This window comes from Marmota flaviventris, chromosome 7 (genome assembly GCF_047511675.1).
Source record: "Marmota flaviventris isolate mMarFla1 chromosome 7, mMarFla1.hap1, whole genome shotgun sequence".
Classification (NCBI taxonomy): domain Eukaryota; kingdom Metazoa; phylum Chordata; class Mammalia; order Rodentia; family Sciuridae; genus Marmota; species Marmota flaviventris.
Window position 1 is genome coordinate 3654874 of NC_092504.1, and position 23452 is coordinate 3678325.

Sequence of the window (23452 nt, forward strand, 5' to 3'; positions counted from 1 at the left end):
GAGCTCAGCTCCTGCCATGGACAGGCACCACCCTCTCCCCCCCAGCCCCTACCCTGCCTCAGTTTCCCCACCTGTGAAGCCAGTTTGTGCCTAGGTGGTCAGGAAAGGCCAGCTCCCAGTGGGCCCAGAAAAAGTGCTGTCTGTCCCAGCCCTGGTGCTGGGCACTCATGGGCAGGCGGAGCCTCGCCAAGGTCCAGCCCAGGGACGGGGCTGCATGTCCACCCCCAACAGGGCCAGCCCATCCCTCCCTGGACGGCTACTGCAGGTCTGACCTCGTGGTGAACACAACCCTTTAATGGAGCCGCAACGGCTTTGTACCAGGTCTGTGCCAGATAAAACCGCGAGCCCGGGCGCGGGGTGGGCCGGGTCTCCGCACCGCGGGGGCGTGGACGGTGCCCTAGTACTTGAGCAGCCAGCGCGGCCTGTGCGGGCTCAGGGACGTGAAGTAGGACCACCACCAGGGCTTGCTCCCTCCGGCCGAGGGCTGCCTGCGCGCCCCGAGGGGCTCAAGGTCCAGCTGCGGGGGCTGGTCCTGCAGGCCGGCACCTCCCAGCGGGTCCCGAGATGCAGGCGCAGTTCTCTGAAGTTCATGGGACAGCTTCTTGTGTCCTGTCCCCAGAGGCTGGAGAATGAAGTCCACACGGCCTGCCTTCCTCATCCGGAGGGGGATGGTGACTCTCTTCATGACTTTGGAGTAGCCAGGGGCTTGGGCGATGACGATGTGGGAGCCGGGGGGCAGCAGTCGCCAGTAGTCACCATCCGGGGCTTCAAAGAGAGGGAAGATGGCTCAGCCGGCGGCCCCACGAGGAGGGCGCGTGCGGGAGGAGGCTGGTCAGCCCGGGCCCGGCACGCGGACTCCACACCTGCTCTGGCCTCTGCCTCTACCCGGCAGGTCCTTCCCACCTCTCAAAGCCCTGCTACGGACTCCTCCTGGGAAGACCTCACGGACGCCCAGCCCCCAAACACACGGGAGCACCCGTCAGCAGACTGGACCGCCCAGCTGCGAGGCCCCTGAGGCCGGCGGAGCCCACACTGGCCTGAGGATGGACAGAGGGCCCCGCCCACCGGAGCCAGAAGCCACTGCAGGCACCCCCACGGCCCCTTTGTCCGACGCGGTCCCAGGGGGAGGCCAGGAGGGTGCTCACCTGTGGTGATATCATGGCGGATGCCTTTGACCAAGATGCGGGCGTTCTTGACGGGCTTGCCAAATCTGTCCATCACCACGCCCTTGATGCCCCGGTGCACCTGAGAGGGGAGGCAAAAATGGGCTCATGCTCCCGGGAAGCCCAGGCCGCCCGCCAGTCCCCTCAGGGTCTGGGGTCTCTGGGGAGCCCTCCGGTGGCACCCTGCTCCGCCACCCTTGCTGCATGGTTATGAGGAGCTCCCTCCTCCCTGGGCCTCCGTTATGCTCAGCGGTGAAATGAAGTGACAGGAATCCACCCTGGCACGTTCCCAGTGTGTGAATGACCCTGCGGTTCTACCTGTGGTCTGCCTCCACATGGAGATGACCTGGCCTGTCCACCTACGGGTGTGTCTGAGCCTCCGCCCAGCCTCCCAGCTACAGCCGGCCTCCAGAGTTCCCTCAGGGCAGAGGCTCCCTCCTGAGGGCAGCGTGGTCATCAGGGAGGACACAGGGCAAGGTCTTGGACCTCGTGACAGCCCTGGAGGACCCCCAACCCACTCTTGACCAGTGAGCTGCCTCGCACTCAGCACGCTGTCCTGCCTGAGCACGATGACCCACCCCGTATCGCTGAGGACGGGACCCAGGACTGTGGGGGAGGACACAGCGCACTCGGCCCTGGTGTGAACTGGTCCCAGCCAGGCCCCCCTGCTCCTGTGACGTCCAGTGCCACCGCCCAGGGCTCTCGGCCTTGGGAGAGCCACGAGCTTCTCTGTGCCTCATTTTCTCTACTATAGAATGGGGGCGGGCAAAGCCGGAGCCGCCGGCCGTGCTGCAGGCCTTCCCTATGCCCCGCTGCCCCAGGGGGAGCAGATGTGGGGACTCCACCCAGGGTGGCCGCCCAGGTTCACCTGTGGGAAACCCAGGGCAGGGGGCCATCAGAGCGGCCCTCAGCCTGGGCAGCCCCTATGACTGCCGACCCTCTGCACCCTCGGTGGCCTCAGAGGCCTAACACAGCTGGACCCCTGTGAAGGGCTCCACAACCCCGTCTGCCTGTGCTCTGGCCAGGTCCCCGCTGCCTGAGGGGATCCAGGAGACGAGGGAGGGCACGTGGGTCCTGATGTCAGGGTCTCCGCCTCCTGATCTGCTCCAGTGGGGCAGGCCACCCTTCCCCGGCTTGTGCCCACATGTGGACCTGGGTGTCCACGGCCTGCAGCCCAGTGGAGCGGACAGGGACCATCCCACGTGGGCTTGTTTAGGTGGACGGAAGGGAGGAAGTCAGGTCCTCAGGGGTGGGAGGTGGTGAGGACAAAGGGATGGCGTGACAGGCCATGTCACACAGCTCATCGGGGGCTCGAGGGGTACGCAGAGTCCCCACCAGGCTTCAGGGCTCAGCCCCACCTGCCGGTCTCCCCTCTGCTCTGCGGCACCCCTCCAGCTCCACGTTGCTGTGCCACCCAGACCTCTGTCCTCCGTCTTTGCCCCTCCCTCAGAGCGCTCTGGTCAGCTTCCACAGCCGCTGGCCACCCCCCTTCCAGACCCGGTTGCTGTCCTCCTGCAGGAAGCCCTCCCTGACCCCAGCCACACCGGGGGCTTCCTCGGGGTCCCGTGGCCCTGGGCTCCCTGAGACGTTCCTTGGCTCCCCACCCCAGGGGAGAACAGGCCGGGCACACGGGGCGCTGCGGGGGCTCCCCCACACCCTGGGCCCGGCTCTCTCTCCCATCCAGCCCTCCTGGGCGGCCGGGGCGTGGCACTCTCAGAGAGGAAGGCAGCCCTCCAGCCCACGGGCGCTGCAGACTCCCTGGCCTGCCCAGCATCACATGGAAAAGCCTCAATTGGCCACGACAGGCTCGATCCTTATCAGAAGCCTGCGCCGGCTTTGCTGGGGGGGCCGTCTCGGGAGCAGCCGTGCGCCGGCCACCCCCAGCCACACGCCATTAAATCTTCATATCCCAGGACTTCATGTGCAATATCCACGGAGCAATCCCAGCTGCTCTGAGACTCCTTAAAACTCATTTCCACCAGACAGACACGGAATGAAACGAGCACCCGGGGCCTATCTCAGGAGGAGGCCGCCCCCGGAGCAGTAGTGCAGCCGCCAGTTAGGAACCTGAGCAGGGCGACATGCTCCGCGGTCACCCGAGCTGTGCTTTCCTCCTGCCCTAGTGCTCCTGCACAGGGAGGCTCTGCTCCAGACCTACCTGGAGGAGGGTTCCCGAGCTTTCTAGAAAGGAGGGTTCTTGGGGACTACTGGAGTTTGGGGACAGACAGCTCCAGGGGGCTGCTGGGCCACACTGGACCCTCTGTCTCCTCCTCTGGATGTCTCCTAGCCCTGGGGCCCCAGAGCAGCACCATGCCTCTCCCAAGCCCACCTCTAAGTGGGCAGCCCTGCATCCGCCACGTGCTGTTGGCGCCAACTGCGAAGCACCCTGCATTCCGACCAGAGAGCCTTTCTCCCCCAGGGCCGGCTTCCTACCGGACACCTGGGCCCACATGGGATCGGGTGTTCTTGCACATCTCGGAGGACATCCACCAACCCCAGGACCCTGTCGTCTTCCCCGTGGCTTCCCCAGGCCCCCTGGAAGCTTGCAGCACTTTGTCTAGGCTGTGCTGGGCGAGGGGGTGGGCACTGGGCACCAGGCCCCCAGCTGTTTGGGGGAGGCCTTGGCTCTCTGGTTCAGCACGATCACTGTGGCTGTGTTCTCTGCCGTCCCCACTCACCACCCACCTACCTGTGTCCAGGTGGCCTTAGCCCTGGCAGTGGTATGCCTCAGGCAGGCCACCTCTGGACCCAACCTCTGACCGTCCATTCCAGCCTGTTCAGGCAGGCCACGTGGACCCTGCTCCCCTGAGCCGTCACCTCATCCCCGCCCATTCCCACAGCCATGGTCCTCACTCCAGCCATAGGACCCCCGAGGGACCCCAACACCCAGGAGTTCTTACACGTGGCTCTCTCTGCCCAGCCCTCTGTCTTGTCCCCTGATTCCTCCTTCCCCAAGACATCAGCCACCTCCTCCAGGAAGGCCCCTGGCTTCCAAGGCTGGGTCAGTGCCTCCGGGCTGCCTGGCTCCCGCGCTCCCTCTAGGGGGAGACCCTTGCTCAAGGGGAGTCTGACTAGGTCCCCTGGCGTCCCCAGCACCCCCAGGGCACATGGAGGAGGGGGCTGGAGAGCCTGAGTCCTGAATGAGTGGAGACAAGGAGTCCCCCGGGCGAGTCTGTCCCCCAGGCCCAGCTCACCATCTCTACGAAGCTCAGGAGGGACTCCTTGTTGTTCAGCCAGAGCCCATAGAGGGCCTCCTCCGGGGGGAACTTCACGCAGCCCAGCTCCACTGTGATCTCAAAGCAGTTGCTGTGCAGGTAATTGAAGTCGGACATGCCTAGGCACAGGGCACGGCCGTCAAGACAGGGACCAGCGAGCACGCAGGTGCTGGGGGACTCTCCCCGCCTCACAGACGGACAGCTGAGGCACGGGGCACGGAGGGCTCTCGCCAGGACCCCAGAGGAGGACTTGGAACCTGACAGGTTGGTGGCGAAGCCCACGGGCTTTGAGTCTCCCCACCGTCTGGGGCGATTCCCCAGGAGAAGGCAGCGCCTGGGGTACACGGGCCCCTGCACCCCATCCAAGGGCCTGCCCTGGCCTCAAGGCCCCAGGAGTCTGGCAAGAACAATTATGTCCATTTCCCTGGACACTGGCCCAGCAGCAGCCCAGAGACATCTTAGCATCTCCACTTTCCCGGGGGCCTGTGGGCCCGGGAGAGCTGGACGCCCGCAACCACCCAGCGGCAGCTGGGAGGACTGCGGCTCCTGCCCCCACTCACTGGGCTCCAGTCTCCTGGCCAAGAGGAGCCACGCTGCCCAAGAGCAGGACTGGGTGGACAGCAGGATAAGGCCACCCTGTGCCGGGGGCAGCCGGGAGCCCATGGTGCGGGAGCTCAGGGTCTCCTCTGAGCCCCCACAGTGCACTAGTGTTGTGACCCCCCGTCTACAGTCCCCAAGGCCTTGCCACCCGGGACTCATCTGGCCCTGCCCACGGGCCCTGTCAGCTGGGAGGGGAGTCCAATGGCCTCTATCAGCCCAGCCTGCCCTGTGGGTCCTTTGAAGAATACAGAACAGAGCCAAGACCCAGGCTGCCGGCCTCTGGCTGGGGTCAGAAAGCCCACGCATCTGGTCCTGCGAGAGGAGGGCCTGGGCCAGTATGGACAGCAAGGGGCCCTGCCCACAGCTATGCAGAGCTCCCAAGCAGGAGGAGTGGGCAGGTGGGGAGATGGGCTTGCATCCTGAGTCCCAGCCCCGCCACTCGTGGCCGCCAAATGAGAGCCCGTCTTTCCCTCGTCCTCATCTGGAACAAATAACAAGTGTTTGGCTGGCACATGGGACACCAGCTATGGGAACACCGTGGGCTGGGCCTGGGGGCGCCCCCGGGGCGTGTGGTAGCTGTGGGCCCCACACTGTCCCTGTGGTCCTGCAGCCAGGGCAGTGCCAGTCAGTAAGAATGCAGGTGCCCAGGTAAAGCTGAGGCCAGAGAAATGACCAAGTCCTGGTGTAAGTCGCCCCACGGGCCTTCTCTCCGCCCGCGTGCCTCCCGCGCCCGCACAGATACGGTACCAGAAAATCTTTGCTGTCTCTGAAAGGCCGGCCTAACTGGGGTCCAGGAGTGGCCTGCCCGCCCTCCATAACCCTGAAGGGCAAGCGCATTGGCGATGCGTGGCACGTGACCCGGGGCTTTTCATAAAGTAAGCCACAGCAACAGCCGCTGAGGGAGGCCCAGGGTGGCCCCCCACATCCCTCTGCTGCGTGAAGACCCTCAATGACCACCAAGCTGGCCCCAGCTCTTCCCACCTGACCACCCGGCCCAGAGCTTCCCGGCCTTGGGCTCTGGCCTCCTCCCACGTGGGTCCTGCGCCCACCGCCCGCAGAGCCGCACCTCCCGTGAAGCTGTACCAGTCCGCCCCGTTGATGATGCTGCCCTGCTTCAGGAAGTTGCCCCCACACCTGCCCTCCGACCTGTCCATCATCATAGGGTGGACGTCGGCGTAGGCTCTGGCCAGCAGCTTGAACATCTGGAAAGGAGACAGAGAGAGCTCTCCTCGGGCCAGGCCAGCAGGGCAGGGGCTCTGCAGGTGCCCTCAGAACTGGGCGGGGCCCAAAGCACAGGCAGGACAGGGACGGTGCACAGGCTGGGTCCCCTGCAGCCTCGGGGCAGTGCGCTGGGTCCCTGGATGGCACACCGCCTGGGCCACCGTCTTCTGTGGGGAGAGGGCACACTGCAGTCAGCCTTGCAGTCTACCGAGCTTCCTGTGGGTGGCCTGGAGGGGCTGTGGCAAAGGCAGGAGGCTGGGAGTGGGGGTCGGAGGAGAGGAGGACTTCTCATCCCAACAGACATACACAGTCACTGTCCCCCGCACAGCCCACAGGGGCCAGCCAGCACCTTCAGCTGCGGGGACTCAGCCTGCGGGAAGCCCCTCTCTGGCCACCACCAGCCGGCCAAAGCCACGTGCAGTTTCCACATATGGTGAGGGACCCTGGACACACCTGTAGCACCTCCCAGCCAGCCTGTGCGTGGCCTGGACACCTGCCTGCCCAGAGCTTCCCACACAGGCCCCCTCCTGAGGCAGGGTCCAGGTCCTCTCCTGGGGCAGGGTCTCTGTCATCTGTCAGTCCTGGGCTGGACATGGGGCCTGGCCCAGTGAGAGCCCCTCCAAATGTGGGCCAGATGGATGATGGGGTGTCCTGCACTGGGGCTGTTGGGGCCCCATGGCCTGGGGACTCATCTGTCCTGGGAGGGGGATGCTCTGTCAGAAAGGAGGACACAAGAAGGGTGGGTGGGTGGGGGTCAGAATGAGGTCTCTCCCTGGTGGGGTCAAGGGACCTGGAGCCAGGACCTGGGGTCCCCAGAGGGGATGCTGTCTGACCCCAACTTGTTCCCATGGTCACAAACCAGGCACCCCAAATCCACCCCACTGTCTTTGGCCCTGAGGTAGCAGGGCAGGACTGCTGCCCCACCACACATGGACAGGTCGCCCTCACCTGGGGGCACCTGGGTGTCCTCCACGGAGGGTGCGTCAGGTGAGCCCTGCCACCCCACGAAGCAGCCGTGGGTCTGGGGGTGGGGGTGGCACCGGGGCACTCTGCGCCCCAGGACCTCCCAGCCCTCCGTCCTCGCCCTTCCTGTCCCAGGCCTGACCCTGGGCTCCGAGCCTCAGGCAGGGCTTGAGACAGGGGGTCCGTCTGAGGCCAAAGGGGGCAGGCAGGGCACAGACAAGAGGACCGCAGATACAAGGAGGGGCGGACGGGCTGCTGGAGAGGGTGGTATGGCACAGGGACCTGGGCACGGTCCAGGGCCATGGGGTACCCCTGCTGGGAGCCCGGGGGACTGCTACCCTCTCCCTGGGGGCAGGATCCAGCTCCAGGGCAGTGTGGAGGTGAGAGGGACGCAGTGGGCCTGGGGGCCTTGGACATTGCCCAAGGCACTGGCACTCGCCCAGGGCATCAGGGAAGTTTGGGAAAAGCCCACCTCAGGACCCCGCCAGCTCCACCTCACGTCCCCCACCTGCCCCTGGGCTCTGGGCTCCACAGAGACCACTGCTGCGACAGCTGGTGGCCCAGCCTCATGTCTCCTGACTTGTTGAGGTGAACCTTCCCCTCGGGGCAGCTCTGCCCTCTGAGGCCATGGAGCTGAGCCCACGTGGAGGAGCGCCTGCTGCCGCAGGACAGTTGTTGCCCCTGCTCTGAGGGCACCAGGGTCCAGGCAGGGCCAGCCCTGGAGGCCACCCGGCCCCTGGGGTGCTTCCTGAGGTCTGAGCCCAGCACCCCCTGCCCTTGGCTGGTGCGGGTGTCAGTCGATGAATGCAGGGAGCGAGGGAGGGCGTGGGGGCTGGAAGGGAAGGACAGGTGACCCAGGTGACCCAGTGGATGCGGCCCTGCCGTCATTCTTGTACTCAGAGGTGGGCTGCGGGCTCCTCCTGGGCCCCTCTGCAGGTGGCCCTGACGCCTGGCTCTGCTCATGCTGCCACCTGTGCCTTCACTGTCCCTGGCTGCCCCTCGCCTGGAAACCCTCAGCTCATCTTGGGCCCCGCTGGGGAGCCCCTGGACCTAGGCCAGGCCGAGGCCCACGGACACTCGCACAGCACACGGGCACAGGCCTCCGTGACGTGTGCACACGCCCTGCCCCGCAGCCTCTGCTCTCAGTCTACCCACCTGTCCTTCTCGTGTCCTCCCCTTCTCCACCACAGACTGAGGACCTGATAGCCTAGTGGCCGCTGGGGGGCAGGGTGGGCCACCTATCCTGGTGGCCTCAAAGAGAGCAGGGCCTGCACGCCCTCAGCAGGGAGCCAGTGGCTGGAGCCTGCCCACCCTGGACAGGGCCCTCCATCCCTGGACACTGCCTCAGGAGGCAGGGCAGCCTGGCTCGTGACTAAGCCCAGAGGTCAGGCCTGCCCGGGCCACACCTGGGGGCAGGGAAGGGCTTCCAGCGTTCAGCCGATTAGCTGGGCCGATGGAGGGCTGGCCTGGGAGGCGGGCTCACCAGAGGCAGGTGGCTGTCTAAGCTCTGGAACCCCGGCTCATCTCAGCCCCGCTGGGGAGGCCCTGAACCCAGGCCAGGCCGCAGCCCACCTCAGGTCACTGCCCCCAGCCTCAGTTCTCTGGCCCGTGCAGTGGGAAGCACCAACTCCCACGCCCTCTCCAGATCAGCCAGGGCCTCAGTGGGCCCCCAGGAAAAGGGGACGGCGGCCAAGGGCTTGGGGTGGGCCATGCGCGCTCCAGCACTGCCCTCTGCTGGCCACGTCCAGACTTGCACCCTCCCCAAGGGTAGGGGGCAGGAAACACTCTGGAGGCCACTGGACATGGGCCCAGGAGACTGCTTCCTGCTGGGCGGGGGCCTTCTGGGAGAAGGGGGTCCTCTGCACAGAGGCCCTCGGGCTCCAGTGAGCCCAGAGCAGGTGGCACCGGCCGGCCCGCACCTGCCCAGGCTCCCTCTGCTCACCTTCTCGTCAGGCGTTGGGGAGAACATCTTCACCTCCAGAGGGTGCTTGGAGAAGTCGAAGGGGTAGGACACCACCAGGTCTCCCCCGTGCAGGCTGGCTGAGAGCACAAAGGGGGCCGTCCGCATCCACTTCATGATGGCCTTCGTCTCAGGAGCCACCTGCCCAGGGCGGAGGAGCCACTTTCAGGGCTGGGCATGCCTGCTGACCATGCCTGCCCAGGGCCCCAGCTGAACTTCAGCCCAGCCTTTCCTACTCTGTCCAGCGACCAGCAGGCCCAGGTGGGCCTCCGCCTGGAGCACATGCTTGCCTCCCAGGGATGGGGGGGTGGGCAGGCCTTGGCAGGGCCAGATGCCCTCTGGGGCCTCTGCACTCTTGACTGCCCTTGTCCCTGCACTGAGCTGCGATGCCAGCTGCAGGTGCACCTGTCCAAGGACAGCCAGCCCTCCGAGGAAACAGCCTGGTCCCACTCAGTCCCTGAGCACCCAGCACACAGCAGGTGCTCGGCACAAGCCAACAAAGAGCAAGCGGGGGTGGGGGGACACTGTCAGAGGTTCCTGCCTGGGCCAGGCAGGGGCCAGGACTAGGTGCTTCCCACACATTATTCCCTGACTCCCACCAAGCCAGCAAGGCTCTCCCCATGGCACCAGGGCACACTGAGGCTCAGGGGGCCAAGGTGCCTTGTCCCCAAGGAAGGACGACCCAAGAGTCCCAGATAGCTAGGGGCCCTGTGGAGGCCTCAGCTGCACTGGAGCCCCGGGCAGACACGGGCAGCAGCGCTCCTACCTTACCCCACCAGTAGTGCTCCGGGATGGGGATGTGGTCAGTGCGCGTGCCGCGGACGGAGGCCAGCCGGTAGTATTCTGACGTCAGGTCCGGGAAGTTGCGGTTCAGGTCCAGGTTCTGCGCATTCTGCCTCCCGCTCGTCCATCCGTTGTACCCGGCACCCTGCAAACACCGGCAGCCCCAGGGAGGTCAGCACAGCCCGGCAACTCCTTCTAGACAGAGGCCCCAAGGGCAGGGGCTGGAGCCAGGAGCTGTGACCAGCAGAGCCACCCTGACCTCCTCGACTCCCACGATTTTCTGTCGTAAGCATCTCCTCCTCAGCACAGAATGACATGGACCTGCCCTGCCCCCAAAGCAGGACCTGGCCAATATTGATCCCTGCCAAGTCCTTGTCACCCGGAAGCGTAGACACAAACAGACCCTCCGCAGCAACGAGGGAATGAGGTGGTGTCGAGGGCAGCGGCCACCACCGGGTGTCAGGGATACTCACCTCTGCAGCAGCCACCTCATAGCCGTCGGGGTTCATGGAGGGCAGCAGGTGGATGCGGGTGGTGTTGATCAGGCGCTGGATGCGGGGATTGCCCAGCAGGTACTCGGAGCACAGGTACTGGGCCAGGTAGATGAGCATCTCCCGCCCCACCACCTCATTGCCATGGATGTTGCCAATGAGTTTCACCTCGGGCTCCACTGGGGGAAGAGATGCCAATTTGGGCATCATCTCAAACCCTTGGGGACCCCACTTAGCAAGGGTGAGCAAATGTACCTGCACCAATTCACACTTGTTTGGACCCAAGAATCTCTGCATGACGAGGGCTCCTGGAGGAGTCACCTGTTGAACTGATTTCTTACATTTAACCATAATTATTAGCATGACAAACCAAGGATACTACTAATATGATGGGTGTCATTCATTCCTGTGACTCATTGATAGTCACTTTCTATGTTTGCACGAGTCAAACACATTGGTGCTCAGCTGGGAAGGCAGCTGTCCCTGGGAGGGATGGGTGGAAGGAGGAGTGGGTGGATGGATGGATGGGTAGACGTATGAGTGAGTGGATGGGTGAGTAGATGTGTGAATGGATGGGTGGAGGGATGAGGGGAGGGATGGGTGGATGAATGGATGGGTGGGTAGATGGATGGATGGATGGATGGGTGGGTAGGTGGAAGGGCGAGTGGATGGTGGAGGGATGGATGTGGAGAGATGGGTGGATGGGTTGATGGATGGAGGGATGGGTGGGTGGGTGGATGAGTGGATATATGGGTGGATGTGTGGATGTGTGGGTGGATGGGTGGGTGGATGGGTAGATGGATGAGTGGAGGGATGGGTGGATGAATGGGTGAGTGGGTGGATGGATGGATGGATGGGTAAGTGGAAGGGTGAGTGGGTGGGTGGAGGGATGGATGTGGAGTGATGGGTGGATGGGTTGATGGGTGGAAGGATGGGTGGAGGGATGGGTGGGTGGGTGGATGAGTGGATATATGGGTGGATGTGTGGATGGATGGGTGGATGAGTGGATGGGTGGATAGATGGGTAAATGGATGGGTGGATGGATGAGTGCAGGGATGACTAGATGAATGGGTGGGTGAGTGGATGAATGAATGGATGGGTGGGTATGTGGAAGGGTGAGTGAATGGGTAGAGGGATGGATGTGGAGAGATGGGTGGATGGGTTGATGGGTGGAGGGATGGGTGGATGAATGGATAGGTGGGTGGATGGGTGGATGGATGAGTGAACAGATGGGTGGATGAATAGGTGGTGGGTGGGTGGATGGATGAATGGATGGGTGGGTATGTGGAAGGGTGAGTGAATGGGTAGAGGGATGGATGTGGAGAGATGGGTGGATGGGTTGATGGATGGAGGGATGGGTGGGGGGATTGTGGGAAGAGGAGTCAATCAGGCCTAGCAGCTTGTTTGCTGCGTGACTGGGGAAGTTGCTACTCTTCTCAGAGCCTCACATTGCTCACGTGGAAATGGTGTCTCTCTCCTCAGCTCCGTGTGTTCCAACCCTCCAGCTATGGGAGGGAACACTTATGTCCCTTGATCTCCAGATCCCAGGGTATAAATGACCAGGAGGCCTTCCATGCCAGTCACCTGCCTGGGCCCTCTGCAGGTGTGGGAACAGGGCAGGTCTTGGAGATGGGTGCATCTGGGTGACCTATCACCCTTGGCAGGACACAGGGCCTTTGGGCTCCTGCTGGACACACTGCCTAGGCAGACAGGATGCAGGGAAAGGCCCTGAGTCTGTTACCTACTTGTGAAGCCTATGGCTGAATGGGGTTGATTCTGGGTTGATCCTGCTGACCAATGAGGCTGGGGCACGAGGATGAGGAAAGACCTGGACCCAGTGATCCCCAGAGGCCTGTGCCCTGGATGCTCTCAGTGCCCAGAGTGGGGGGATCACATGGTCACCCTGGTCTCACCGCACAGGAAGCAGGGGCTGCCCAGCCAGGAGGCCGAGTCTCCCCTAGATTTTCACATGAAGCCAGCTGGAGGAGCTCTTGCAGCCTACAGCGGTGCAGAGTGATTCCTAGCTCCCTGCAAGAACAGTGGGACCCAGCATCTTCCACACTGCCTTCTGCTGCTGAGCACAGGCCTGCATGCACATGGACAGGGCTGCTCAGGAGGAGGAGCTGCACCGTCCACATCGCCAGGTTGGAATCGTGTTCCCTGGGCAGTTTGGCAGGGCAGAGTTTGGATAGTGACCAGGACCCAGGCTGCACAGACCTGGCCGGGGCCTGGTGCTCAAGGGCAAGACTGGGACAGCAAGGACCAGGGACACAGGACGCCCGCCAACAGTGAGGCCAAGCTCCCGCAGCCACCGCAACCACCTCCCCAACTTGCAGCTCCTCGGGGACCTGACCCCCAGCTCCTAGAGGACAGGCCTCTGTCTTCACCGGACCCCCGCGCTGCCACCTGTTTTAAATTCCTGCTTGGTCTCCCGTCCATCCCTCTAGGCCTGTGTCCCTGTCACCATGAACAAAGCTCTTTTCCCATCACCAAGTGCTCAAGTGTAATGCCCCTGGGGAGATTCCCCAGGGGATGTGGCCACAAGACAGGTAGAGCCCCAAGTCTCGTCCAACCCTGATCCCCAAACACGGCTCCCCCAGCTGGTGCACCCCAAGGTCCAGCGGCCCAGAGCCCTTCCCCAGATGCAGAACCAAGCCCAGCCCCTCCCTGGCACTTACTCAGCTCATGCTGGCCAGGGCGGCCCGAGAACTCGATGACCAGCAGGTCCTTGCCATCGAAGCTGCGCCCGATGCTATAGGTCTTGGCCACCTGGGCACAGCGTGTCGCTGTCCGCTTCAGCACCCGCACCATCTGGGCATAGGAGTGGTGGGCGAAGCGGATGAAGGTGGGCGGCAGGCCCGAGGGCAGGGCCTCCTCAGCCTCCAGGTCCCCTGGGGAAGAGAGGGTAGTGGGTGGCACTGCCCGCCTGCCAGCAGCCGCTCTGTCTGCACCCCAGCCTCCCTGGCACTCTCTGGGGACAAGCCCTCCCCCAGCACCCTCCCTCCTCACCCCCACACACCGCAGCGACTTGGGGGTGGGAGCAGTGTGTCCCCTCGGATGGCTCTGCCAATCTGCTTCTGTCTGTAATCAGATTCTTGTAGTAATACTTATAACACCATCCACAGCGAGGACACGGCCAAGAGGCACACACAGCCCAGCAATAGCATTCCCCGGGCTGGCAAGACGTGGGGACGGGGTGAGGACTCCCAGTGCAGCCAGCAGCAGGGACTAAGGGCCACCCCTGGGGCACCCAAGCCCGCAGAGCAGCGTGTGGAACACCTTCAGCCCTGTGCCCTCGCAGCCCACTGACACCCTCTGAACCATGGGGCTCGCCCGCGGGGCACCCCGAAGCTCTCCCTGGTCAGCTCTCCCTGGTCAGCGCCAGCATGAGTTAGCAAGCACAGCTCCAGAGGTTCCCTGTGGCCCGCATCCACTGCTGCACCCACTCCCGGCTGTCCACTGTCAGCGCCTGCACCAGGAGAAGGGCAGGGAGGCACCCGGGCGGGTGCAAGCAGGACCCCCTGCTCTCCCTCCCTGGAGCAGAAGCCCCAGGACACCAGGGACACTGCGCAGCCCCCAATGACCCCGCCCAGGGCAGCACTCCCTGCAGGCCACTTAGGGCCACAGTTGCTGCGGCCTTCCCTGAGTGCCACCCTGGCCTGCGGTTTGCTTCTGCTCAGAATGGCTGGGAGGAAGGAAGGCAGGTGGAACTGGCAATTTAGTGGTGGAGATGCCCAAAATAACCTCTCAGCCTCCTCCTCGGGCTTCCCCAGGACAGGGGCTTGGCCAGCCGGGGAGACGTCTGGATTCTTTCCCCAAACCCCAGGCCTCAGCAGCTGCTCGCCGCCCCCAAGCAGACAGCTCCTTGCCACCAGCACAGGGTCCCTGGGCCCGCCTCTCGCACCATACTGAAGCCGTCAGCCTCCTCGGGGCATGCCGGGCTCCAAGCACCCGGTCAGCCCTGAGTCCCCCACGCCCACCGACACGTTACCAGACACATGTCTGGGTCCCTCCCCAGCCATCCACCATGTGTCAGAGTGGAGTCCGGTACACAGTAGGAGCTCAAGACCTGCTGAGAAATGGACACATCGGTCCATCCACCAATGACTGGCCTGGGTCACTGCAGCCAAAGACCTTGGGCATCTGCCCTCCCATCAAGCCACGTCCATAGGAGACGCACTCCTCACACAGGAGGCCCCTCAGCCAGTGTGGCCACAGGCAGCTGGTCCCTCAGGATCCACTCATACCCACCTGGGGCACATAGACCTGTACCCCCACAGATCATAGCCAGGTAGCCTCTGGGACCCCTGAAGGTACAGCTCGCTAGCACAGAGCTGCCCATTCCATCACCCAGCTGGTTCCCAGGAGGACGGGCCTCCCTCTGCAGCCCCCTCCTGCCTCCTGCTGTCCACAGGCCCCACAGGCCACCTCCAGCAGTTCTCTCTAGGCCAGAATCCCTGGTGTGGCCTTCCCGGCCCAGCAACCCCAGGTTCACCTGGCAGCCTCCCGAGGGGCTCCCTGCCCACCTGGCAGCGCAGGTGCATGGCCGAGCACTGCAACTTTCCAGCGAAACACGGCCAAGGACTCTGTCCCCTGGGCCACCACGCCCATGTCCCATCTGCTTTCTGAGCACAGCCACCTCCACTGGGGGGCCCCTTCTGGGCCTCCCTAGAGCACTTGCCCCCCCACCCCGTCACTAAGCCTCCCATGAGCCTGGGTCCATGAAGAGGTGGGACGTTTTGTTGGGGGCTCTTCCTGGCACAGAGATGGTCCCCGGGCCACCCCCATGGTGGTTCCACTGAGCTCCCGCAGAGCCCCGAGGACCCCGTGGCCTCCCCTCACCCCGGAGCTTCTCCAGAGGGTCGTAGCAGCCTTCCTCCTCCCGGGCAAAGTAGTGGGCGCAGTCCAGGAAGTAGGGCCAGGCCATGTCGATGGCATCGAAGGCCGGCTGACAGGCCTCCCGCAGGCCCTCGCAGACGTGCCGGCAGGGTCTGCGCACACGGCTGCCCTCGCACCGGGGCGCCAGCACGGCACAGCCCAGCAGCCGCAGGTCAGGGTTGCACTGGCCCTCCAAGAGATGGTGCAGGACGCTCAGCAGGATGTACTCGGGGCTGGACTCCACCGCCTCCCGCGACCGCTGCTCTAGCAGGTTGGGAAAGGCAGTCTGGGTGTAGGCGGCGTCCGCACAGGAGCTGAGCTGCAGGTCCATGCAGGTGGCTGGGGAGGCAGGGTGGGCAGGTGACGTGATGACCTCAGCCCAAGAGGTCCACCCAGGGCCAGGGCCGCAGGGACGGGGCTACCAGAGTCTGGCACAAGGCATAAGGCTTTGCCTGTCCTGTGTCAGGGATCAGAAAGGATGGGGTGGTTCCTGTTCAGCTTTTCTCTCTGCTCAAAGCATTCTATCTAGGACATTGACTTTCAGGCTGGGACTGCTTTCCGAGTTCTCTGAAGTCTGGGCTCTCCATGGAGAACACACCAGTCGCCCAAATCTGGCAGGAGAGCCTCGGCCTCAGGCACCAGACCCGAGCACATTCCTGCGCACCTGGGGCGCTTCCAACAGCATCCCTTGAGATGGCCCTGCCCCACCTCTTCACTAAAGGACACTGGGACCAAGGAGCTCACCAGGCCCACAGGCCCACAGAGCTGCACCAGGGGGCTGGGGTGTGGCCAGGGTAGAGCACCTGCCCCCCAAAAGAAAGCCTGTCACTTCAAGGCCTGCCCTCGGCCCTCTGGAGCAGACCGCGGGAGGGGACCAAGAGCCAGCAGGTGAAGGAGGGAGGCAGGTGACGTCGGGCAGCAGAGCGGCTGGGCAAGCCGCTCTGTGGGGCAGGTTGGCCCTGTGCTTCCTCTGTCCCCTCAGCCGCTGAAGCCGGAGCCGGGGTCTGACAGCAGCACTGTCACTCTCTACCCACTGCGGAAACCTGGGCTCAGCTCTCTGAACGCTCTGGAGCATGCGGGGCGGCAGCGACCTAGGCCTCAGAAAGAGGAGCGTCCAGTACCGTACCGCTGTCGGCTGCCGTCGGCCTGCGGCATTCATCTGTGAAGAGATGCACCACAGTTAGCGTCCTGCTCGGCCACCCCACGCGCCTGCCGCTGCACCAACCTCAGCCCATCTTCACCCAGTGCTCACTGGGGGCCAGGCTTCTCTCTGCCCCCACTGAGCCCCCAGGGCAGCAGGCACCCTGCTACCAGGTGAGGACACTGGGCCTGAGAGCTCAGGAGACCTACCTAAGCAAGGTCCCCGGTGGCAGGGTGGGTCCCAGGAAAGCCTCCAGCCCCACAGCCCAGGACTGGCCAGCAGTGTGCAGGTGACCCTGCTGTCCAGGCTGAGCAGCCTGACCTAAAAATACCACCGAGGCCAGCCTCAGCCCCCCAAGGCTGTCACCCAGTGCCCTGAGTCTTTAACAATCAGCCCCCAAGGGCTGCACCCCCAGGCTACTAAAAGTCCCTTCCAAAAGGACATCTAAGCACAGGCTCCTTGTCCTCAAGAAAGCCCCAGAGTGTGGGGTGACATGCTTGCTGGAGTTGGGGCCCCTTCCCAGAAAAAGATCCGCACCTATGGTCCTTGCAACCACGGGACCTCAAGGGTCTCCTCAAGGACCTTGGCAGGGCCAGATGAAACTCACGCTGACCAGTGCACCTGCCAAGCCCCTGTGCAAGCAGGGCCAGGTGCTCGGTGAGCGCCGAGGGGGAAGGAGGGACCTCGAGTCAGACTGCAGCTGAGCTGGTTCTGGATGGGGCTGGGCATGGGTTGGCTGCGTCCCCACCTGGCCTGGGAAGGGAAAGGCAGGCTGGGTGGGCAGAACAGCCAGGACCAAGAGGACAGGCTCCCTAGCAGGTGTGGGCACGTGGGCACCCACGGGTGGGCACAGGGTGCGGAGCCCACGAGGAGGGGCAGGAGGCTGGGTCCAGAGGGAATCTGAACGAAAGCCGGGCCTGACCGCGAGGCTGGCAAGGGCGCGGCCACTTTCAGTTTTCTCAAGACCCAGGGCGTGAAAACCCAGCTTAACTCAGCACCCCGTGTGGCCCCACAGGGGGCTCTGGGCTTGCCCACTGCAGGAACTCCTGACCCCAGGGGACAGGCCACCATGGTCCCCACGATCCCCACACCCACCAGCTAGCCAAGCTCTCATGGGTTGACAGCATTGGGGCAGGACACCTCCCCCAGACCACCACAGACAGTGCTGCTGCCACCCGAGCCACTGATGAGAGGGGACACTGCCATCCACGGGTGGACCTGGGTCCCCAGGAAGACGCCTGTGACTCATGGTCCCTCCTCATCAGTGTGCAGCAGAGGACCTGGCCATGAGCCACGGGGCAGGCAGGGCAGGCAGCCAGCCTGGACATGGGCAGCTCTGGGTTCAGCCCCTCGCAGCAGGGGCCCGGGCAAGCCCCTCTCCTGAGGTGTCCCCAGTCTCTAGGGCACATGCTGTGAAGGCTCCAGGAGACCTGGCTCAGAGCCCAGCACAGGCCCGGCCTGGAAGGCACTCTGTGGTCAGTCACTCCCGTTCCTGTTACTTGGCATCAACCCTCAGAGTGGCCAGAGGCTCCCGGGTGTCCTAACGGGCTGGCCTCCCTGGGGAAGCATGTCTGGAAACAGCACCGCTGGGTGCCCCCTGGCAGAGAGGGCTGCAGGGTGCCCACCCCCGTGCCCTGGACGCCCCGCCACACACGTGGGGATGTGCAAAGCAACTTTTGTCTACAAATCCACAAGCAGGTGACAAGAGGACTCAAGTCACCTGGTCGGCCACCCAAGTGGCACAAGGGCCCCACCCTGCTCTCCTCAGGCAGGTGTGACATCTCCAGGTACGCATGGCTCCATGGCCCTGAGCGTTCCCAGACTCATGCTGTCATCATCCCCTGCAGAGTGACAGAGGCTTGGAGCATCACAGCATCATCCACCTGTCGGCAACCAGTGACGGTGGAGAGAGACGGGAGGACCACCCAGGGCAGGCACTGAGTCACACCTCCTCCAGGCCAGGTGTGAGCAGGGAAGGGGTGAGCAGGCCCAGGAGTGAGCGTCCATCCCATTCAGGGCCAGTGTGAGCAGGCCAGGTGTGAGCAGGGCCAGGGGTGAGCGTCCACCCCTGCAGGCCAGGTGTGAGGAGGCCCAGGGGTGAGCAGGCCAGGGGTGAGCGTCCACCCTGCGGGCCTGGCAGCAGCTCCGTCTGGCACTACACTTTCCAGGTGCGTCCTGGTCCAGGACCCACACTCTGCAGAGTGGCTGTCTAGTCCCCTGTTGAACTTGGACTGAGGCAGATGCTGGGAGTGGACGTCAGCTCAGGACGAGGCTCATCAGGTGGACACTTGCGCCCCTGTGCTCTGCTCCGCCCTGTCCCTCGTCCCCTGGGCCTGGACTGTGCACCTGCTGTGCACTGACAACCAGCTGAGCGTGGGGATCTGGAGACTCATCCCGAGACTGGCAGACGGTCAGTGAGTGGAAGAACCAAACCGGGCTTGACCTGGGGCTCCGCTGGCCTCAGGAATTCGAGGTGAGGACCCCAGGAGCAAGCGGGCATCTACCCCCACACCTGCCTCTCAAGGCCAAGTGCCTGCTGGGGGTTCAGACCACAGCAGGGGACAGATGAGGGGATGCGTCCTGGTGTCCCCTGCTTCAGGTGTCCCCAGGCTATAGTTAAGAAAGCTAGGTTTAGGGAGTAAGCCCCAGGCCTGGGTCTCCTCGCTGTGCGTAAGATGACCGTGCTGAGGTTCCACGAGGCGGGAGCCATCAGGGCCTGGCCCCGTGAGTGCTCAGCACAGCAGCTTGGGTCAGTGGGCAGAAGGAGGGACCACCCAGGCCATGTGGTCTCCAGACAGGGGGCTGGCATCTGCCAAGCTGACCACTGACCACGGTAAGAGAGAGCAAGGCCCCACGGTCTGGAGGCCAGGAGCCAGAAGCCAAGCCGAGAGCTGGGGACTCCAGGGGTCACTTGGCCTGCGGCCACATCACTCCAGCCTCTGCCCAGGACGAGCACATGACGTGCCCCTTTCCTAAGGTGACCTGTCAGGGACCTGGGCTCCCCCAACCCAGTGTGCTTCATCTTGATTAGGGTTCTTCTGCAACGACCCCGTTTCCCAGTGAGTTCATTCCTCAGTGACTGAGGGCTAGGACCTCAGCTGATTTTTTGTGGGGGACACTATTCAAGCCATAACAATGAGCAAGCCCCAGTGGGTGATTCTCCAGCCACCATGGAGCTGGGATGGAATGGAGGAGGGACCCAGAGTGGTTATGCAACTTGCCCCGAGACACACAGCCAGTTACATAGTGAAGCTGGGCCTCGCCCAACTGGCTTGGACTCTCTGGGCCTCCAATTTTTGTCTACAAATCAAGGGATGGACCAGACAGCCCAAAGCCCACTCTGCCCATCCCAGCACCTGCCTGCTCTTGTAGCCACAGAATGCTGAAGCAGGGACACCTGGAGCACTTTGTCACCAAGCCCGCCCACCACCCAAGCAGGCCCACCCTGCACACGTGACCCCCCGCAGCCTTGGAAAGAGAGGGGCGAAAGGCAGCCCCAGAAGGATCTGCACCCTCACTGCCCAGCCTGGCATCCCGAGCCACAGGTGGCTACTGAGGGCCTTGAAACTGACACCTGCTGGAAGGACAATACACACCAGCGTCAGAACAAGAGGAAACGTCTCAGAAGTGATTTTATATTAATGACTAAATATTAGAATGACCTTTGGGATGTGCTGGATTAAAATTCTTGTTATAAAAATTAATTTCATTCATTGCCTCCTTCGTGTGGCTGCCAGAAAACAACCCCGCTTGCGTGGCTTGCGTGGCTAGCGTGGCACTGGCTGATGGCAATCGGGGATGGCAGTCCCCTGACTGCTGCTTTACCGCAGCCCACAGTGCTGTGATGCCTCATGACCACAAGGAGGCAGCATTTCTTCAAGCCGGGGATGGAGACTGAACTCAATTCCTTCCCTCCCTCTTCACTGGACAATAGGTTGCTCCTCCTGGTCAGGGTCTCCTCCAGCAGAGCTGACACCTGAACCACCTCAGGGAGGTCGCCAAGTGGAGGAATCAGGGCTGGAAGCCAGGACCAAGGACCTGTGAGCATAAAAGTCACCTGGGACCCCAGGCTCCCATGAAGCCCTGGAGTCCTCCACCAGGGAAGGGACCATGAGCAAGCAGTCCAGGCTTGCTGTGAACCCCCAGGCACAAGAGAGTCAGGGCCACGGCAGCCTTTGATGCCCACACTGCCCAGCCCCACGCACATCAGGCCACTGTCTATAAGCTCCCACGCTCCTTTGGAAGGAGGGGCCTGGAGGAGGAAGGGGCTGCAGACGCAGTCCTGATCTGTGTTCTCAGCCCTGGCAAGGACAGAGCTCACCTGCCCACCCTGCGGGAAATGAAGGGACGCAGGCACTGAGCCCAGATGGAGGTGGCTGTACTGCTCCCGGGTAAGGCCAAGAAGGCTTCCTGGAGGCGGTGGGGGGGAGGCCCTAATGAACTGTGACCCCAGACCTTCTCTGGGCTTGCAGGTTCTAGAAGCATCTCACAAGCAGGCACAGTTCATCCCCAGGCTGAGCAGAAGGTCAGTGAGTGGGAAGAACCAACTTGAGCTTGACCTGGGGCTCTACTGGCCTCAGAAGAATTGGAGGTGAGGACCCCAGGAGCAAGTGGGCATCCACCCAACACCTGCTTCTCAAGGCCAAGTGCCTGCAGGGGGCTCGGACCACACACAGGGGTCAGATGAGGGGATGCGTCCTGGTGTCCCCTGGCTACACACACCTGGGCTTTCTGCAGTGAGCCAAGGAAAGAGCTGAGAGCCAGAGGAGGGCCAGAGGTCGCCAGGACAGTCAGGGGGCGGCTGGCGGAGGGAGGAAGAAGGAAAGGTGGGGGAGTCTGAAAGGGGCCTGTCCCCTCATGCACTTGGCAGGTCCAGGCAAGATCTCGGGTGTCCACAAATCTGACACCCATTGTATCCAGGCCTCTGGGGACCCCAGCCCTGCCGGAGCAGATGTCTGCAGCTGATAAGGCCCTGGAGGGTGGGGACTAGATGCACCCCACCTCTCATTAGGCAGGGAAACTGGGGCCCACTCCTGGAGGGGAGGTGTGGCCAGGACTGAGCCCAGACTCCAGGCCCAGCTGGGAGGACCTTCTCAGGTGAGGTCAGCACAGGTGCGCCTCCCAGGGGTCCCAGAGTCCTGCCCAGATCCCCCCAGAAGGCCCGCAGCCCCTCCCACCCCTGGGCCCACTTCCGGAGACGCTGCAGTCCTGTCACAGCCGTGAGCTGGGAGGGAGGGATCAGAGTCCGAGTCCCGCAGCCGCCAGAGCCCTGCCGTTCCTGGAAGGACAGGCCTGGGACGCCCTCTGCCCCGAAAAGTCCTGGCACCTGCTGGGCGGGACCCACCTACGGGACCCCGCCAGTCCGCTGTGCCCCCACCGCTAGGGCCTGTGCCTGGCCTGGCGCGGTGTCCCTCCGCTGTCCCCGCCCACTGCTTGGGCGCCCGGGTCCCAGCCTCCAGGTGCCGGAGAGACCCGCGCCCCCTCCAGGCAAAGGTCCCTCTACTGGTCCAAAGTCACACGGAGTCCGCTCTGGGGACCTTATGGCGGGACCGCGGTCTAGCGAAGGACGCGGGGAGAGTTCCCGGGTCGGGGCCCGCGTCCTCCCCGGGGCGCGCGGCGGGCCTTACCGGCGGGGTCCCAGGCGCGCTCGCCGCACCCGGGCCGTGCGGCGGCGGAGGCCAGCAGGGCCAGCGCGGCCAGGAGCAGCGGCGGCGGCGGCATGGTGGGCGCGGGCGCGGCGCGAGGGCGCAGTGATGTGGCACTTGGGCCCGCGGCCGGGCTGCGCGGCTCGCCCCCGCCCCGCCTCTGGGGGGGCGCCCCGAGCGCCGCAGGAGTCGGGTTACAGCGGGCAGGAGCCGCGGAGGGTGCGGTGGAGAGGACGACGAGGAGGAGGAGGACCGCAGATAAACCGCCCGGGGGCGAGGCCCGCCCCCTCCGCGGGCGACGGCCCCTCCTCGGGACCAGCTACCCCACCTCCCGCCCGACGGGACAATCTGAACAAATTCCCTGCAGAGGCTGCCCCCACCCCTGGGGCCTGGACGGGAGGGTCTGGAGCCCATCGCACCCCAGCCAGCTGCGAGCTGTCAAGCAAATGAAGAGGGCAGAAGGGTCCCCACAGCCCCACCCTTCCCCCGGGACGCACGTGTGTCCAGCGCAAAGGTCTTTGTGGAGGAAACACTTAGGAGACAGGAAGGGAGAGGCGGCCCTCCGTGGCTGCCTTTCTCTCTGAGCTGTCTTCAGCCCAGGCTGAGAGAAGTCCCTCCCTCGGTTCCCGCTCACTCACAGGGCCCAGCAGACAACTGGCCCCCTCTCATCAAAGGAGTGGACACCTGGTCCAGGAGGTGGCCTGAAGGCCCTCTACTTACCCCTGACCTCCACCAGGAGCCAAAGGTAAGGTCATGGGGGGAGAGAAATAAGCCAGCAAGTTACCCGTGCAGCCAGGACTCCTGGGTCTGCACCTAGGGAGCAGAGGACTCTTCCCACCGTCCTCAGTCTCCCATTCCATGCCACACCACCTTGGAGCCACCCGGCTGGGAGATCCCCAGGGCCTGAGAGACCCAGAAGCAAAGGTAATCCTGAGCCCTTGACTTGGCCAGGCTGGAGTCTCTCCCTCCTGGGAAGGGGGTCCATCATGCAGCTGGACAGACTCTGACTCCTGCTGGCCACTTCTTGCTGCCCTAATGGTATGGTCCAGCTGGTGTGCCATCTGGACGCACATCTGAGCCCTGGGGCCAGCACTGCCCAGATCCCAAGACTCACAGCCCTGAGGTGTTCTCTGCTGGGACATTCGGCCCAAATGATCTTCAGGGGCATTTGCTTTTGTGGGCATCCTTGGACAACTGTCCTGGGCAGCTGGAAGGCCAGGGCAGAGGTCAGTGCAGGGATCCTGTAGTCAGATGCCACTCAACTTTGGACAAGCCACTTAGCCCAGAGGCCGGATGATGGTGGTACCCACGTGGGACAAGTGTGTCCAGTTTCCATCCTGGGACAGGTTCCCTCCCTGTGTGCCTCCCTTTCAATAACAATGGGCCTTGGGG

The 23452-nt window shown here is 63.8% G+C and overlaps 1 protein-coding gene across 1 annotated transcript; it reads right to left on the minus strand.

Annotated features, from left to right (window-relative positions):
- Positions 1–338: 338 nt before the first annotated feature.
- Cpz (carboxypeptidase Z) lies at positions 339–22136 on the minus strand. Its single transcript, XM_027937731.3, has 11 exons — positions 22043–22136; positions 16401–16433; positions 15239–15613; positions 13075–13287; positions 10379–10575; positions 9889–10050; positions 9105–9263; positions 6045–6180; positions 4358–4497; positions 1146–1245; positions 339–765 (listed from the first exon to the last, which is right to left on the minus strand). The coding sequence occupies exons 1-11, from the start codon at positions 22134–22136 to the stop codon at positions 398–400; spliced, it is 1977 nt and encodes a 658-aa protein (XP_027793532.3). The 3' UTR covers positions 339–397.
- Positions 22137–23452: the final 1316 nt, after the last annotated feature.